Source organism: Dendrobium catenatum, unplaced genomic scaffold (assembly GCF_001605985.2).
Source record: "Dendrobium catenatum unplaced genomic scaffold, ASM160598v2 fragScaff_scaffold_651, whole genome shotgun sequence".
NCBI classification, from domain to species: domain Eukaryota; kingdom Viridiplantae; phylum Streptophyta; class Magnoliopsida; order Asparagales; family Orchidaceae; genus Dendrobium; species Dendrobium catenatum.
The window spans coordinates 518,749-534,695 of NW_021319113.1; the positions used below are offsets into that span (position 1 = coordinate 518,749).

The window sequence follows — 15,947 nt, forward strand, 5'->3', positions numbered from 1 at the left end:
TAGTTTCACCATTGGCTTAAATGATGTTGTAGTGATCATTGGAATACTTGATCATGTACTTTTAGCGAAGAGTAGAATATGTATTTTATTTTTAATATTTAAATTACTCTCATTTAAGCATTGATTTATTTGCACAATCATATATTTTTTTTGGAATTAAACTTCCATTTTTGTTTGTGAAATTCAAATTCTAAGCTTATGAATTGAGTTAACTATTTTTCAAGTGCTTCTATTCGAACAAATACTTTATTATTCTTTTATCCATACATTCTAATTAAGGCTTCATTTGAAATATCTTTCTTACTGCTTTTTAAAATAATGCTTTAGTATAAAAATTCACTAAAAATTGCTAATTCAATTTTTTTTTAAAATAAAAATATGCTTTTGAAAATAGTAAGAAAATTGTCCCAAATAAAACATAAGTTGATTGTCCCACTATTAATAGAATTGAATAAATCGATTACCAGTGTGAGCTCTAATATTTTTAAGTGTAATCAATTTTATTGTGGAATATACTTGGCACACATTTATATTAATTTATTATATCATGCTTATCTTATTTCTTGTATTTATAACATTTGCATTGTGTAATTTAACTATTAAATTAATTAGCTTCCATACACTTTGTTTGGGAGTATTTTGAATTACAAAGTTTTTAAAAGAAATTCATGATGTGCATCTTGGTCACCTCTCACTTTCATAGTATTTTCATCAACTTACAAGCTCTATTTACAAGTCTCAACAAAATCAAGATCATAAATTCAAGCTGCTTGACCTCCATAACCAAGTTAAAGTCCAAAATTCCAATTCAATGAATTAAATTAGTAATTTAAAATACTCAAATCAAATATGCACAAATTAACAAGTACAAATCAATAAACTAATTCAAAAAATATTAATTATGGGATTAGCTCTATCATATCTATAGAGAGTATAAGTCTCATTAGTTTGTCTTCATCATGTTAAAGCTATAAGTCCCATCATTAAGCATTCTTAGCATATAAACCCCAAAACTATCACTGAGTCGATACATTGCTCATTAAATCACACATTTAATACACAAATATAGGCTTCGTTTGGGACAACTTCCTTACTTTAGTACAATTTTTTTGAACTAGAAATTATTATATTAGAAAGCTGCTTTAGAAAGCAGCAAGAAAGCTATCCCAAATGAAGAGTATGTTTCAAATCAAGTTTCAACAAACAACCAAATTCCCAAACTTAAATACAAAAGTTAAATCATTTCGTATTGAAGCACAAAAAAGCTTGAAAATTAGCTCAAATTTGAGCGAAAAATGAACGGTGTTATTCAACTTGTAGCTTGATTATGTATGTGTGACCCAAAGACCTTAAATAGATTCTCCCACACACACACAAAAGAGAAAAAAAGAGCATGCTATTTAGGCCGAATTCAATTTGACCAATTATATCATAAATGCTCTTGCTGAACAAATTAAGTTTACAAATCAAACATTTTCCTGAATACATTGCTGTGATTGTTAAATGATGGCAAAAGCATGGGTAGCTTCAAATATATAAGCATCTAGTAGAAACTTATACAATTACTGAAATATCAAAGTTTACAGAATATATAAAAGCTTTGGAAATATAATTTTGTATGAATTTACATTTAGCTATCTAAAATTAACATCATTCTCCAAGTAAACCTTACAATGCTGTAGATATAAGAAGGTAATTTTTCTTCCTTTTTCACAAAATTTATGGTGTTTAGTCAGTCAACCTGGCAAGAAATGAACTGACCTATTTTGCGGATTCAGAGGAGAAATAACTTTGCTGTATCTTGCAAAATGCTTCATTATGGTTTCAGAGACTCCTAATCTGCATTGACAGTGTGGGACCAGTATTCCTTGACAAGTTCCCCAAAGAGAGACCCTTCAGTTTTCATTAATTTCATTGGAGTATCATACTCCACTAATTTACCTGAAACAAAAACAATTCAACCAATCAGTTGTATAGACTCTGTAAATGAATTTAAGGGATCTTGGATCTGATTCATACAATTAAGATTTAAATTTAATGGAATCAGTAGGAGATAGAGGTATCTTCAAGAAGGAATATGGTCAGGATATTCTGAAGAAATATTAGTGATGATTGATTTCAAAACAGCTAAATTTATTTCAAAATGAGCATATACATGAAAAGGTTGGAGTAGCCCCAGTGGAAGATAAGATTAGAGAGAGTCGCCTTAGATGGTTTGTTCACATTAAACGGAGGCCTTCCGATGACCCGGTTAAGAAAGTTGAGGTATTAGATTTGACTTATGTTAAGAAAAGTAGAGGTAGACCTAAAAAGACTTGGTTAGAAAATATTATAAATGATATTTCTTTATTAGATTTAAATGAGAATTTGACTTTTAATAGGACTCAATGGCGAAAAAGGATTCATGTAGCCGACCCCACATAGTGGGCCAAAGGCTTGATGTTGTTGTTGTTGTTGGAACACATGAGTAATTGTTTCACTATTTAGAGCATGGTAAATAAAATGATAATGATGAAGATGGCAAGCCATACTTGCAAGTAAATTACTGAAAAGAAGTGCCTTGTGATGCCAAGTTTGTAAAAGTTTGAAGAACATCACTTACCATCACTAATCCCAAGCACCTTGGTGCAGTCCATCACTGTTGGAATTCTGTGAGCAACAGTTATTACAGTGCAATCTATGAATTCTGTTCTAATTGTCTTTTGAAGAATAGCATCAGTAGTATTGTCTATTGATGCTGTAGCTTCATCAAGCACTAAAATACGACTTTTCCTTAAAAGGGCACGCCCCAAGCAAAACAATTGCCTCTGCCCCATGCTCCAGTTCGATCCATCTTCAACAACTGAACTCAGAAATTTGGTTGTATGAATAACTGTACTTCAAGAAGGAAATTGGAAAGATTAACAGGAACAAGAAATTGAAGTGTTAGGACCTTACCTAGAGAATCTAGACCTTGCTCTTTCTCTTGAACAACTTCTCGGAGCTGGCATTTTTCAAGGACCTTGGTGGCAAAGGAAATTTCTATAAATAACATTAAGTATGATAATACAAATAGGAACATTAATTGTAATTTTCAATTAAGACTCGCTAAAAAATTTATTAAAGCTAAGCCTTCTAAAAGAGAGTATTAACAATACGGATTTATAAGTTTTAAGAGTGATCAAGAAGGTTCCTTAAAGAACATCAAGATAATGGGATGAGCACAGACTGTTATGATTTAAAGATAAAAATATCCTCACATTTTAAGAAAAATTAAATTTGATTCAATTAATCTATTTTGGCATTAGTTTTATGATTGAATATCATCCAGATATAAATTCTGAATCTTTTCACTCAGAGTAGAGATTAAAAATGACTGTGTTAACGGTGCTGGGCTAAATAAACCGGTAAGGCTGATGAACTTTCCTTCCTACTTTCACAGTTTCAAGCTATGAGCACTAATTACAATATTTTATCATGCCTGAAAAAAATAAAAACATCTCTAGTTGGCGGGATTAGAAGTACGAGCAGTAATTGCACCTTTATCATTATCGCTGATTTTTATTTTCTAAATTTATTGGATCTGTTAATCTCTTGTATAATCTGTTTTCACAAAATATTTTACAAAAAAAGGCTATATTTCTTGCAAAAAGAAGAGGAGGTATATGAGATGTATTTCTATAGTTAAGAAGAGCAACCTGATTTGCCATCAGTAACGATGGATTTCTTAATTGTTATGATAATCAGTTAAGATGGATTTGCTAAAAAATAGTACCTCCCAAATTTCAAGATCTGAATGTTGCCCTAAAGGATCCAAATTATATCTCACAGATCCATGGAAGAGGGTAGGATCCTGAGGAATGATTCCAAACCGGGATCTCAAGTCATGTAACCCAATTGTGGCAATATTGAGGCCATCTATTATGATCTTTCCTCCTGAAGGCTCAATTAGACGAAACAGTGCACCTATAAGGGTTGTTTTCCCACTTCCAGTTCGTCCAACTATTCCAATCTTGTGTCCTCCTTCGAAGGTGCAACTGATTCCCTGAAGAACAAGAGGAGTATCTGGCCTATATCTTATCTGTTTAATAACACAACAGTCAATACTTTTCTAATGAAAGCAAAATAGAGCAAGATGCTATGAAACTAAACCTTCCCGGAGAGATAATGAACTAATAAATACCTTTAAATCTCTGAGTTCCACTTTGCCAATTACCGGCCAATTCGGTGGTGGCCGGTTGCCTCCAACAATTTCAGGGGCCTCACTTGATATATGCATGTACTGATTCAACCTTTCCACAGATATTATGTAATTTGCTAGTGTGCATTGATTTTCGACTGAGAAAACTAGGGACATATTTAATGAAAAGCCATAGGATAGAGCCATCCCCACCAATCCTGCATTAACATCAGAAATAACAGGTTTAGTTCATTTAGGTAGTGAATGCCGGAATCATATGAGGTGATGACTTAGTAAGATATCTTGGACTATTTTTATTCTCTTATAATTTATATGTTAAAATTATCAGGAAAAAAAGTATTTTAGGTATTCTGGGGGGAAAATTATTACTGTAGAAATATAACAACATCATTTCACAGTAATTAAGACCATATTATTATTATTATTTCAACCACTCTGGCAGTGGAATTGAACCCCTCACCTCCTATGAGGTGGGGGCAATGCCACATGAGCTAATGCCAGAGATATGACCACAGAAAAGTTCCCATGAAAGATTATTGAAAGAATAAAATTATGAACCACACTAGTTTAGAGGAAGCAGTGTTATATGATTAGGATTAGTAAAGCTAATCACAGAAAGTTGAAATTAATCCAATAATGACGAAGAAATTTATTATAGAGTTTTTTTTAGTGCAAAAGACGTACACATCAAACAATTTGACCAAATAGAATAAAAAAAAAGGAAAATTAATTGAGGCTGCTAGCAAATCAGCAAACAGGTTTCGAGTGCACCAGAGCTAAAAGTTCCTGGAGGAAGAAGAGCCATGACAAGGGCTGAAGTTGAAAGAACAGCAGCGCCCATGGTCTCTATACGTTGAATCAACCATTCACTTGCAGCAAAATTATGGAAGAATGGGCTGGCATTACTATCAATAAGCTCCAGATTCTTCGCAAAGAAACGATCTTCCTCCTGAAATGCTCTTATTGTTACTGCCCCAGAGACAGACTCAGACAAATGGTTGGCCACAAGAGACTTTGTAGTGCCATTGATCCTCATCAACTCTTTTGCAGAATTCAAGTAGTAGGCCTGTAGACAATAGAATCTACTATCATTTATTCACAAGCAATCGATTTCAAACGGAGTAGAATTTGGACAAACAAGATTTGGGAAGACGTGAGAAATGGATTTCTCGCCCCCACAAAGTGAAGACATTTTCAACATAGGCTTCGTTTGGGATGGCTTTCTCACTGCTTCTTAAAGTAGTTTTTTAGTATAAAAAATTAATTTTTGTACTAGAAAGCTGCTTTAAGAATCAATAAAAAAGCCATATCAAATGAAACCATAATCTCTTACTTGCATATCATAAAAGTTTAAGCATGATGTTGGCCCACCACTTTCACTTATCAAGCTCCTCTTATATAACATGGTATAAAATATAAAATAGATGGGGGTGCATTGTTCTTTTTAAATACCTGCAATCGGATGGTCAAATAGACCATAGGAATAGAGACAAATAAAACTTGCCATGTAATAAACGCCAATATGCCAAGGTTGCTATATGCATTTAATGTAGCGCTGATACTAAAGATCAAACTGAATGGCACGTCAAGGTCAACAATACTCAGATCAGAAGAAACCTGCAAAAGGAGGATAGTATGTAGGAATGTGTAACTAGAGGTCACATAATTTTAGACGAGATATTTACCCGACTCAATATCCTTCCGAGAGGAGTGGAGTCAAAAAATGACATTGGTGCACGGAACAAGCAATTAAGCAGCTGAGAGAATAATGATTTTGATGACTGAAGGCCAAGAACAACTACAAATACTGATCTAGATAATAAAAAGATGGCAGTACTACACCCTATCGCCAGGTATACTGTGATCAATCTCAATGTGCTCACTTGCGGGTTCTGAACATTTGCCGCCATCCAAGAGTTTTGAGAAATTTGGCCTGATATAAAAATTATATGAGAAAGAGCTGCTAGTGAGGAGTACAAGAAACCCTTGTTCTGGTTTAGGTATTGCAAGTAAGGCTTTAGACCAGTATCTCCAGACTCTTTCTCCTCTTTCTTAATCAGTTGATCTTCTCCTGAAGATTTTGTTATTTTCTGTTGATTATTGATGCAAGTGTCATGGATCTCCCTTGCACGCATGCAGGTTTTATGCGAGACAAGCTTCTCAAGACTTTCAGGATCGGCGGTGTCTTTGTGTGCATTGACCAGGTCCTGAAATTCTTTGCTTGAGACCATCAGTTCATGGTAAGGAGCAGATCGGAGGACCTCTCCTTCTGACATCAACTGCAAGGGCAAGGAGACTTTTCAAATCATGTTCTCAGAATAGCAATTAGTTGCACTGCATTAGATCAGCCCAACAAGTCATGTTTAATTAAGAGATTGAATCAAGCTTGATTTATCTCCTGAAAAAAATTCTCAAAATTAATCTAGAAATGCAAAGTAATCTATTACAGTAACAATGATTGAAATCAGAATCAATTAGATAATGTTAAGCAAGGTGATAATAGGTTTACCGAAGGATTGTGCATGACGATGAATTAAGAGATGATGAAGTCAGAAAAAGACAATGCACTAGAAAACAGTTAAAAAAGGAAGCAATACAGAAAATAGAGTACAGACCAAAATAGAGTCAAATGCTGGAAGGAAATCCACTTGGTGAGTAACTAATAGGACAGTTTTTGAAGAGAGAGCTCCTGTAACATAATCCTGCATGCAATTAAACATGAACTTCAGTAACAAATTAGAAGCTGAATCAAACACAGGACTGCATGCATAGGAGACTAGTAGTTACATTAAACAAGCTAGTGGCAGTATGGGCATCAACTGCGCTAAAAGGATCATCTAGAAGATAGATTTCAGCATCTTGGTACAATGCACGGGCGAGCTGAACGCGTTGCTTTTGACCACCACTGAGATTTACCCCTCGTTCTCCTACTACTGTAAGATCACCAAAGGGCAACACGTCAAGGTCCTTCACCAAGGAACACCTTTCTAAGGCCTCTTGGTATTTCTGCTTGTTCATTGCAGAACCAAATAGAATATTCTCTTGTACAGTTCCAGTCTGAATCCATGCATTTTGAGAAACATATGCAATCTTTCCAAAGACTTGAATCTGCAGTCACAAAAACAAACATTTTTTCATAAAAAAGTTTTCACTTGCAAATGGAAAAATAAACTGAAGTTCGAGGAAACAAGTTCAAATAAGCCTATAGCTTATTCACACAGAAATCCAAGGTTATAGAAAAAAGTGGTTATTAACTATTTATGTGCAATTGAAAAAATAATCAATTCCTAAAAGAATACTAAGCAATCCAAAATCAACTGACTATTGAATATTATCAGATGTCATTCTTTACTAGGCGTTTAGATCTTTTTTCATAATGTAGCTTGGCCTAATCTTTAAGTATTATGGATGATAGCAAGGTCGCTTACAGTTTATGCTAAGAAAAAAAAAAGAGAATGGCAGCTCTATCATGTTATTCGTTATGAAAAGAAGGAAAAAAGTTTGTTGGAGGATATCCAATCATCCCCACTAGCTTTAGACTTCAATTTCAAATAATCAAATTGAACAACTGGGTGAGAAAAAATGCTTTACCATGCCTTCTGTGTTTGGTACCTCTCCCAGAATTGCTGCCAATAAAGTTGATTTTCCCGACCCAACTTCACCACATATTGCAATTTTTTCTCCTGGCTTAAGCTCTAAGTTTATATTCCTGAGTGTAAGTTTTGAAGGATTGCCATCCCAAGAAAAGCTTGCTGACTTGATTACGATCGGATGTTCTACATTTCCGCTGCAACTCTTTCTAATATTACCACTCTGAAGCTCTTCTGAATCAAGAAACTTAACAATTCTGCCAAATGCAACCTTTGCTTGAATAAAAGCTCCAATAACATCAGGAATTGATCTAACTGGGTCTTGAACAAGACGAAGTGTTGCTACAAAGGTGAAGACATTGCTTGGATAAAGAGGAATCTCCATAAGATAACAAGTTAAGAACGTTGCAGCAGAAACAACCACGGGAGATGACCAGAAAAGAAAGCTGTTGTATGCTCTTTGTAACTGAAATGCTGACAGCCACTTGCATTCTTCTTCTCTCAAGACTTCTATCACTTTTTTGAAATGAGTTTCCCAAGCATAAAGCTTCAGAACCTTCATATTCACTAGAGCTTCTGACATAGCCTTCAGCCTCTCATCTTGAGCCTCCATAAGTCTTGTCTGGAATTTATGCTGAAGCTTAGCCACAGGAGCATTGCATAGAACTGTGAGTACAATCACAACCATGGATGATATTGTTGCGAGGCCTACAGCATGATACAAAATCACCAAAGCAATGCAGAGTTGCAGGCATGTAGTCCATGTCTGATGAAACCAGACTGGAAATTCCCCTATCCTATATGCATCAACTGTAACATAATTCATGATCTCCCCAGATGAATGTATCAGCTTGGCCAAGCTTGATAGCCTTAGCTGCTTCTGATACACAGCTGCTGAAAGCAAAGATCTGATTTGTAGACCCAGCATTCTGGTCCGAAAATGCCACTGCCTCTGAGATAAGGACTCCAAAAATTTCACCAAGAACATTCCCAAAGCCAAAACATAACCTTCATATTTGAAAGTTCCCATTCCTACTGACACTTTTATAAAGGCATTCAAAAGCATTGGACCGGCAGATAGGGTCAGTACCTTTAGCAATGCAAAGAGACCAGAAACTAAAATTTCTTTTTTATGACAAGAAACTATTGCTCTGAAGAAAGATGGTGAGGTGGTGTGACTACTCTGGAGTTGCCTGCTAAGTTGCTCAAGAAACATGAAGTATCGGCATTCTGCTCGATCCATCTCACCCATATGAGGTATATCTTTCTCATCCAAGGGCTTCTCACAGCCCTTCTTCATCAAAGAGTTTAACCACCAGAACGAAATTCTACTGACAAATCCAGCATTTGAAAAAGGAGTCACAAACATATCTGAAGAGTTTGATTTTGTATAAGAATCATTGCTAAGAGGCGCATAAAGAGAGCCAGCAAGAGTGTCATAATCTTCTAGGGATCCCTTGAAGGCACAAAGAAGTAACATTATAGCTCCTGGTAAGGTGAGCAGATCTAGAACAATCCTAACTGATATTACTCTCGCCAGAAGGATGCCCAAAACAGAAGAAATGCAGAGAAATGCTGCAAAGACACTTGCAACTCCAGACCAAACCTTGATAAACGCCTCTCCAAGCTGTTTGGCTCTGATGCTCGCCACAAAACTGATAAGAATCCAGGAAAAGCCTTGAGAAAACACAACCAGCCACACATGTAAAGGGAAGAAACCATCTCCCCTCCCTAATTTCTCTTCCAACATCCATAGGCCAAGGCCCAGATAAGCAAATCCCAAACAGCCATTGAAGATGATGGAAGATATTTTCAAAGGACTTGATAGCTGAAAAAGTGTTTGCATTGAAATCATGGCAGATTTGCGGGCAAAGTTCATAAGAAAGGCAAAGAACAGCAGCACAGTGATGGAGATGACCAAGAAGTGGTTCACACAAGTATTCGAGTAAAGTATGCCCTCAAGACCACAAGCTTTTCCATAAGAAGAACAAAAGGAACCACCACAAAAGGCCATCATAGAACCTTAAGATTCAAAACGTTAAAGTAATATAATAAGATTACATTTTAACTACAAAAGTCATCAAAAGGAAGTAAATCATGTATAAGATGATGGAATCAAACTTACGAGTGAGATAATCCATTATGAGGGGAGTTCAATCTCTGTGAAGTTCTTTTATATAGGCTTATCACACCTGTGTTTAAACGAAGAAAAAATATCTGCATTAGCAAAGAGACTAATTTTCCAACATAACCTTACAAATTATGAGATATGCTTGAAGCCTTGAAAATTGCAATAATTATGGGAGTAAATTCTTTCTTTAAGTAAATGCTGTTTTGTAACAACCTTGGGTTTTCCAAGTCTATCATTACGTTATTATAGTTGATCAATGTAGAACTTGACTTCTTTGCTTTTTCTTTTTCTTCTAGCAACCCTTCTAAAGTAACAAGGCACCAGAGGACGTCACAAATCAATACCTTAACGTTATATTGTGATTATTATGCCAGCACCTGATTGTTCCCTCTTCCTAAATGATCCACACCAAAGCACATTAAAATTAACTTCAATTTCAGTGATTGCATAAGAAAATAAAAGATGCAATTTTTTGGCACATCTGCGACAGATGTCATAAACACTAGCCACAAAAAAATAAAAAAAACTCATAGATCTTAAATTCTGTTTGCACTAAGAAGTTTTTTTTTTTTTTTGTTAAGGCTAGTGAGAATGAAACACACATAAAAAATGAAAAGGGTATTATTACTTGAGCCCATTAACGAATTAACTTTTAGCATAGTTATCTAACAGCCATTAATTTTATAAAAATAATAACAATTCTATCTTAGATAACATTATCTTATTGCAACTTCTTCCAATAATAATGATTATCATGATTTGGATAGCTATAGAGGAATTTTTTTGGTTTGACATGGGGTGTGCCTATCATGATATATAATTCAAGTTGAAAACCACTCACGCTCCTTTGTTCAAAGTGGATGACACATGTGGGTATTTTTCATTTCATTCTTGCGACATATTTTTGTGTTGTGGATACATAAGTCATTATGGTTATTATTATTTTATGCATATAATTAGATTCCCTCTCCATGTAAAGGGATGCTAAGTTCTGTTGAGGACACATGAAAGCTAAATTGAATTGATCTTTCATGCAATCCTCTCCTCCTCTACTCCCCTCCTAGCTTGGACCCAAAGCCTTAAGCTTTCACTCTCTAGTCCATTCATTTGAGCTAAATGATTATTTGCGTTGTGAACATGCAAGTCGTTATGGTTATTGACTTATTGTTATTTAGGCATGTATTTAGAATTCCTCCCTATATGATAGAAATGTTGTGTATTATTAATGATGCACTTGAATACTAAATTGAATCACTCTTACATGTAATCCTATCCTCCTTTGGCTTGAATGCAAGCCTCTTCCCTTTCTGACCGTCTCTCAGTTCTCCAAGTTCATCCCTCTCAGATCAACCTTTCCACCCAAAACTTCCCCTTCCCCCATCTCTTGGTCTACAAATCCTCTTAATGATAGTTGTTTGAACCGAACTTATGTTCAACATCAATGACAAGATTCATTAAATATTCCCTTGCTTTACTAAGAGTTTGTATGTAGGAAATATTTGAATTTTTTTTTATTATGTTTATTTTATGACTTACTATATTTTTATTCAGGTGTATTTTTTATCATGTGTTTTTTTCTTTTACTTTATTTGCTAGTAATCCAACTATCCTTTCATTATAGAAAAATGCTCTTAGGACTAGATAGAGATATTGAATGATTTGACTGAATGAAATACAGAAGTTACATATCTCCTTCTCTCTCTCATGGTATTTCTTTCTCCCATCTTAATTGTCATTAAGTGGTATCAAAGGGAATGATTTCATCGATTAGATCACAACATCCAACCCACATTGGTCGAACGTTCCTTACTACTCTCATGTTGATGCACTTCTTTTCCAGTGACCATGCAAGCCATCCCAGAGCCATCTTTCCTGTGTGACTAACAAACAAGATATCAATATTATCAATGTCCGTGCATGCTAGCATCCTTAGCCAACATCCTTTTGTTTACTTTATTTGTTTGGTAGATGAAAGTTTCTATTTATTTAGGAAAGATGTTGCTAGAATAATAAGTTGGTGCCAAACATGTGAAATAGGTGAAGTTGAGCAAACTCTAAGTCTGTATACTTTCTTATCACTATAGAATGTATGAAAAGACGTCAGAATGGATTTCATTTTAAGATTATCAAAATTGGCTATGAACATGATCTCATATTAATGGTGGTCTATATGTTGTTTAACATAAGAAATTTTATTTATTATTTTAGAACTGATGATACCTCTCATGTGGTAAAATCATTTTTTAAGTAAATTTTTTGCCTAAATGGTCTCCCATATTCTATTGAATTTGGCAGGAGTGTAAAAATATAAGATTTCTTAGATATTTTTGAAACATGATACAAAATTTTTCAAACAAAACAAAAATTCATGTTAACCATTTACCCTCAGACATATAGATAAACACAAGTTGTGAATAGGCATATATGAATTTGTTGAGTTGCCTTTTTGGAAATAACCTAGGAAATTAGAATTTATTATTACCTACCATTGAATTTTCTTACAACAACTTTGCTAGCTCTGCCATTGGAAAAACACCCTTTGGAATGGTACATAGGTCACAATTTATGAATCATATAAATCTCATATGATTATTCATGCCTTCATATTTTGATTTTATTGCACCATTTGTTCAGTGTGTGCTATGTATTTAGATATCAAAATATAAATTTCTTTGCATAATGAAAAGCGTACAACTATGAATAATATTCATAGGAAATAATGAGTATATAATAAAGGTGATTGTGCTAGTTCGTATTATGCCTAAACACTTCCTGCATGTTCAAAACTCCATGCTCAAGCATCATCCCCTACAAAGTACTTAGAAAGCTTAAACTAAAGGCATGCATTATCAGTTTACATGTTAACACGAATATCAACCCTACTTTCAAAATTGAGGAGTTAATACCATATAGATGTGCTATTAAACCAATAAAGTTTCAAATATGCATCTCTACGAAGGGAATTTCTGCATCCCAACCAGCATGCATTTAAGTTTTGCCACCAAACCTTATTCAATTCCCCCACTAGCAACACTAATTCTACTTTTGCCACCAACCAACCTCTTTTTTTTTTTTTTTGCAACCTCAATCCCAACTGTTGAGTAGACTTTGTCATATAAGGTTATGTTTGGTTCTTCAAACAAAAAAGCATTGTTTTGTCTAATGGATAGGCCCTCCGTGAATTGATGACTCATTTGTGACTTATAATAACCTCCAATGCATCACCCTCAACCTTCTAGGTGTGTACCTTTAGTATAAGTCTTCAAACGAGAGGTCTTCAAACTCTAGCAGAGTTGATGATGGTCATCTAATCCGAACAAACATTTAACATAATGACACAAATAAGTAAATATTTCCTCACTTCTATTTAGAGTTTTGTTTAGGGAATATTTGCATTTTATTCCATTAGGTTTATTTCATGTCATATTATATTTTATTAGATTTATTATTGATCATATGTTTCATTACTTTATTTTTTGCAACCTAAGTGCTCGTTTATTATAAATAAGTACTTATAGGACTAGGTTGATATATTGAATGATTTGGATTAATGAAATATTAAAGTTTTATTTTCCTCATCTTTCCCTCTTCTCATATCTCTTTATTTTGTCTATCTAAAACAAATAAAAAAATAAAAATAAATAAAAATATTTGTATATCTATCATTATCTATCCCCTCTTGATACCCCACAACCAAAAGCAAAACAAGAAGATTTTTTATTCTGTTGCTCCATCAATTTGAAGTTGTTAAAGGTATTTATGCTAGTAAACTTATATTTCTCATTGCACCTTAACATACTTCATACCCAAAGTCTATTTTATCTTTTCCCTTATGTAATTAAAAAACTACATGTTGAGGCTATAAAGCATATTGCTAATATTCGCATAGTATAGGGAATAATTAAAAAAAGCTCAAAATAATTCCCTGATTATTAATAAATGCCCGATTTAGTTTTAGACCTTTACAATGACCCAATTTAGTCCTTGGACTGTTAGAGAATATCTCAATTTAATCCTCATGTCGAAAGTAACAGTTAAAATTAAACCCAATAGTTAAATGTGAGGGTATTTTGAGTATTAGAGTGTATATAAGATCATATTATTATTTTATATATTTTATCATTTATCATATTAAAATAAATATAAAAATCATAAAGAAAGTTAGCCAACTAAATAATAAGAGTGAATAATTAATAAATGTGGTTACCTTCTATTATGATTTTTTATATTTATTTTAATATAATCAATTATAAAATAAATAAAAATAATAATATAATCTCACATATACCCTAATATTTAACTATTAGACTTAACTTTAACTATTACTTTTGACAGTGAGATCAAATTAGTACATTTCTAATAGTTAAGGCACTTCATTGGGTCATTATGAAAGTCATGGACTAAATTGGGTATTTACTAATAGTTCGAGAACTTTTAGGCTTTTACTCTATAGGGAAGTATAGCAAAGGAAACTAAAAAAAAAAAATTATAACAAAGGAAACTATGTTCCTATTCATAGCTGTCCTAAATGATTTCCTATAGATTCCTTCAAACCGTATGCTTCTATTCATAACTATTAAAAATTTATTTTACTTATATGGAAAGGTTTACTGGAATTTGAAGATTGAGTGAAATATAGTTCAAAAAAGCATTCAAATTCATTTTATATATGTTTTTAGGCTTTATTTTTCGATGAAAAATGTATCCCTATTTTCATTTTTTTTTAATTATTTTTTCTATAATTTTAACTATTTCTATAATTTTCATTTTAGTCTTATTTTTTGTATCTACAAGCATTGAAAATAGAAAATTTGTGGGACATACAGCCCACCTCATGACACTTAAAATGCCTCGCTATACCTCTTTGCTTTATAAAATACTGTTCCTAGCAAGAATACCTCTATAAACAGTATCTCATTGTTGAAGGCCCAAAGAGAACTACCTAAAAATCATAAATGAGCATCTACAAAATTTAAATGAACAATAAGAAAGAAAGAAAAGGGAAAAAGCGTCTGATGGCCCAATGAAAATTCACAACATAACTACTAATTCTTCTTTCTGTACCAACTGGCTTATTCTTCTCTCTAAAAACTTTTTTGTTCGTTAAAAAATAATGAAAAATCCAGAATAGAAGTCTCTTTTTTTTCAGCAAGATCAATCGAAGAAGGTGATCTAAATTAAATGCATTAGAATTTAGAAGTTTCGACTTCTAACTCTTGATCTAAAATATATAAGCGAAAGCGACACACAAACCTGCCATAAAACAAGCAATTCATCCTCTGCCTTAAGCATTAACATCCCATATTACAACTAACATTATCTTCCTGGATTACGGCAAATTTTCCCCAGCCTTTTCTATAACCAACTCCACCCACTAGGCCACTACTAAGCACATCAGGAAAGCATAGATTATCAAAAATCAGACGGAATGAGTTTCGGTCGCTCACCTTGCCACTGAATACAGCTGATCCAATACTTTCAAAGAATACAGCTGATCCAATACGAAGATGCCCCACAAGAGAAAGAAACGAAACGATCGACCGAGTAAATAGATAAGAAGAACAGCGCGTATTCCCGGAAATCGCAGCAAAGATGAGGACAATCGACCTGATAGAACAGCCGAGTCACGGAAAATGGAAGATCGGCCAAGATAGTACGGTAAAGAACGAAAACTGCGTTCCTCATGGCGGTAAATTTGCTCCGCAGCGGTGACTCTTTCCCTCCTTCCTTCATCCTTCCGCAAAAGAACCCTAGCCATCATGGAAGGGAGGTTAGCACACCGCGCCTTCGAGGAGCTCACCTTCTTCCTCCTCATTCCGGACGTGCAGTAGCTTTCGGCGCGACTGAACCTATGTGGAAAGCGCCTGCTAAGAACGCGAAAAACCTGCGGCCGTGGCCAGCATGTAGCCGTCCGTATCGCGAATCCATTTGACCGTTGATTCAAAATTCGAAACTCATGAACGTTTTTTAACTTAGGGCAACGACTCCGTGTTGGGTTGGACCGGTCAGGCCCACCCAAAGAAGAATTATTAGATTACGAAGATTT

The 15,947-nt window shown here is 34.2% G+C and overlaps 1 protein-coding gene across 1 annotated transcript; it reads right to left on the minus strand.

Annotated features, from left to right (window-relative positions):
- Positions 1 to 1,446: 1,446 nt before the first annotated feature.
- On the minus strand, positions 1,447 to 15,731 carry LOC110115513 (ABC transporter C family member 10). The gene is made up of 13 exons (XM_020848775.2): positions 15,349 to 15,731; positions 9,896 to 9,962; positions 7,772 to 9,792; positions 6,968 to 7,288; positions 6,796 to 6,882; positions 5,866 to 6,459; positions 5,633 to 5,797; positions 4,952 to 5,246; positions 4,163 to 4,377; positions 3,755 to 4,060; positions 2,938 to 3,001; positions 2,603 to 2,842; positions 1,447 to 1,941 (listed from the first exon to the last, which is right to left on the minus strand). The coding sequence occupies exons 2-13, from the start codon at positions 9,909 to 9,911 to the stop codon at positions 1,835 to 1,837; spliced, it is 4,431 nt and encodes a 1,476-aa protein (XP_020704434.1). The 5' UTR covers positions 9,912 to 9,962; positions 15,349 to 15,731; the 3' UTR covers positions 1,447 to 1,834.
- Positions 15,732 to 15,947: the final 216 nt, after the last annotated feature.

Coding starts and splice junctions, on each gene's coding strand:
- LOC110115513 (XM_020848775.2), bottom strand. Junction 6,883..6,967: donor CTGCCACTAGCTTGTTTAAT/GTAACTACTAGT, acceptor AATTGCATGCAG/GATTATGTTACAGGAGCTCT. Junction 5,798..5,865: donor TCGGAAGGATATTGAGTCGG/GTAAATATCTCG, acceptor CTCCTTTTGCAG/GTTTCTTCTGATCTGAGTAT.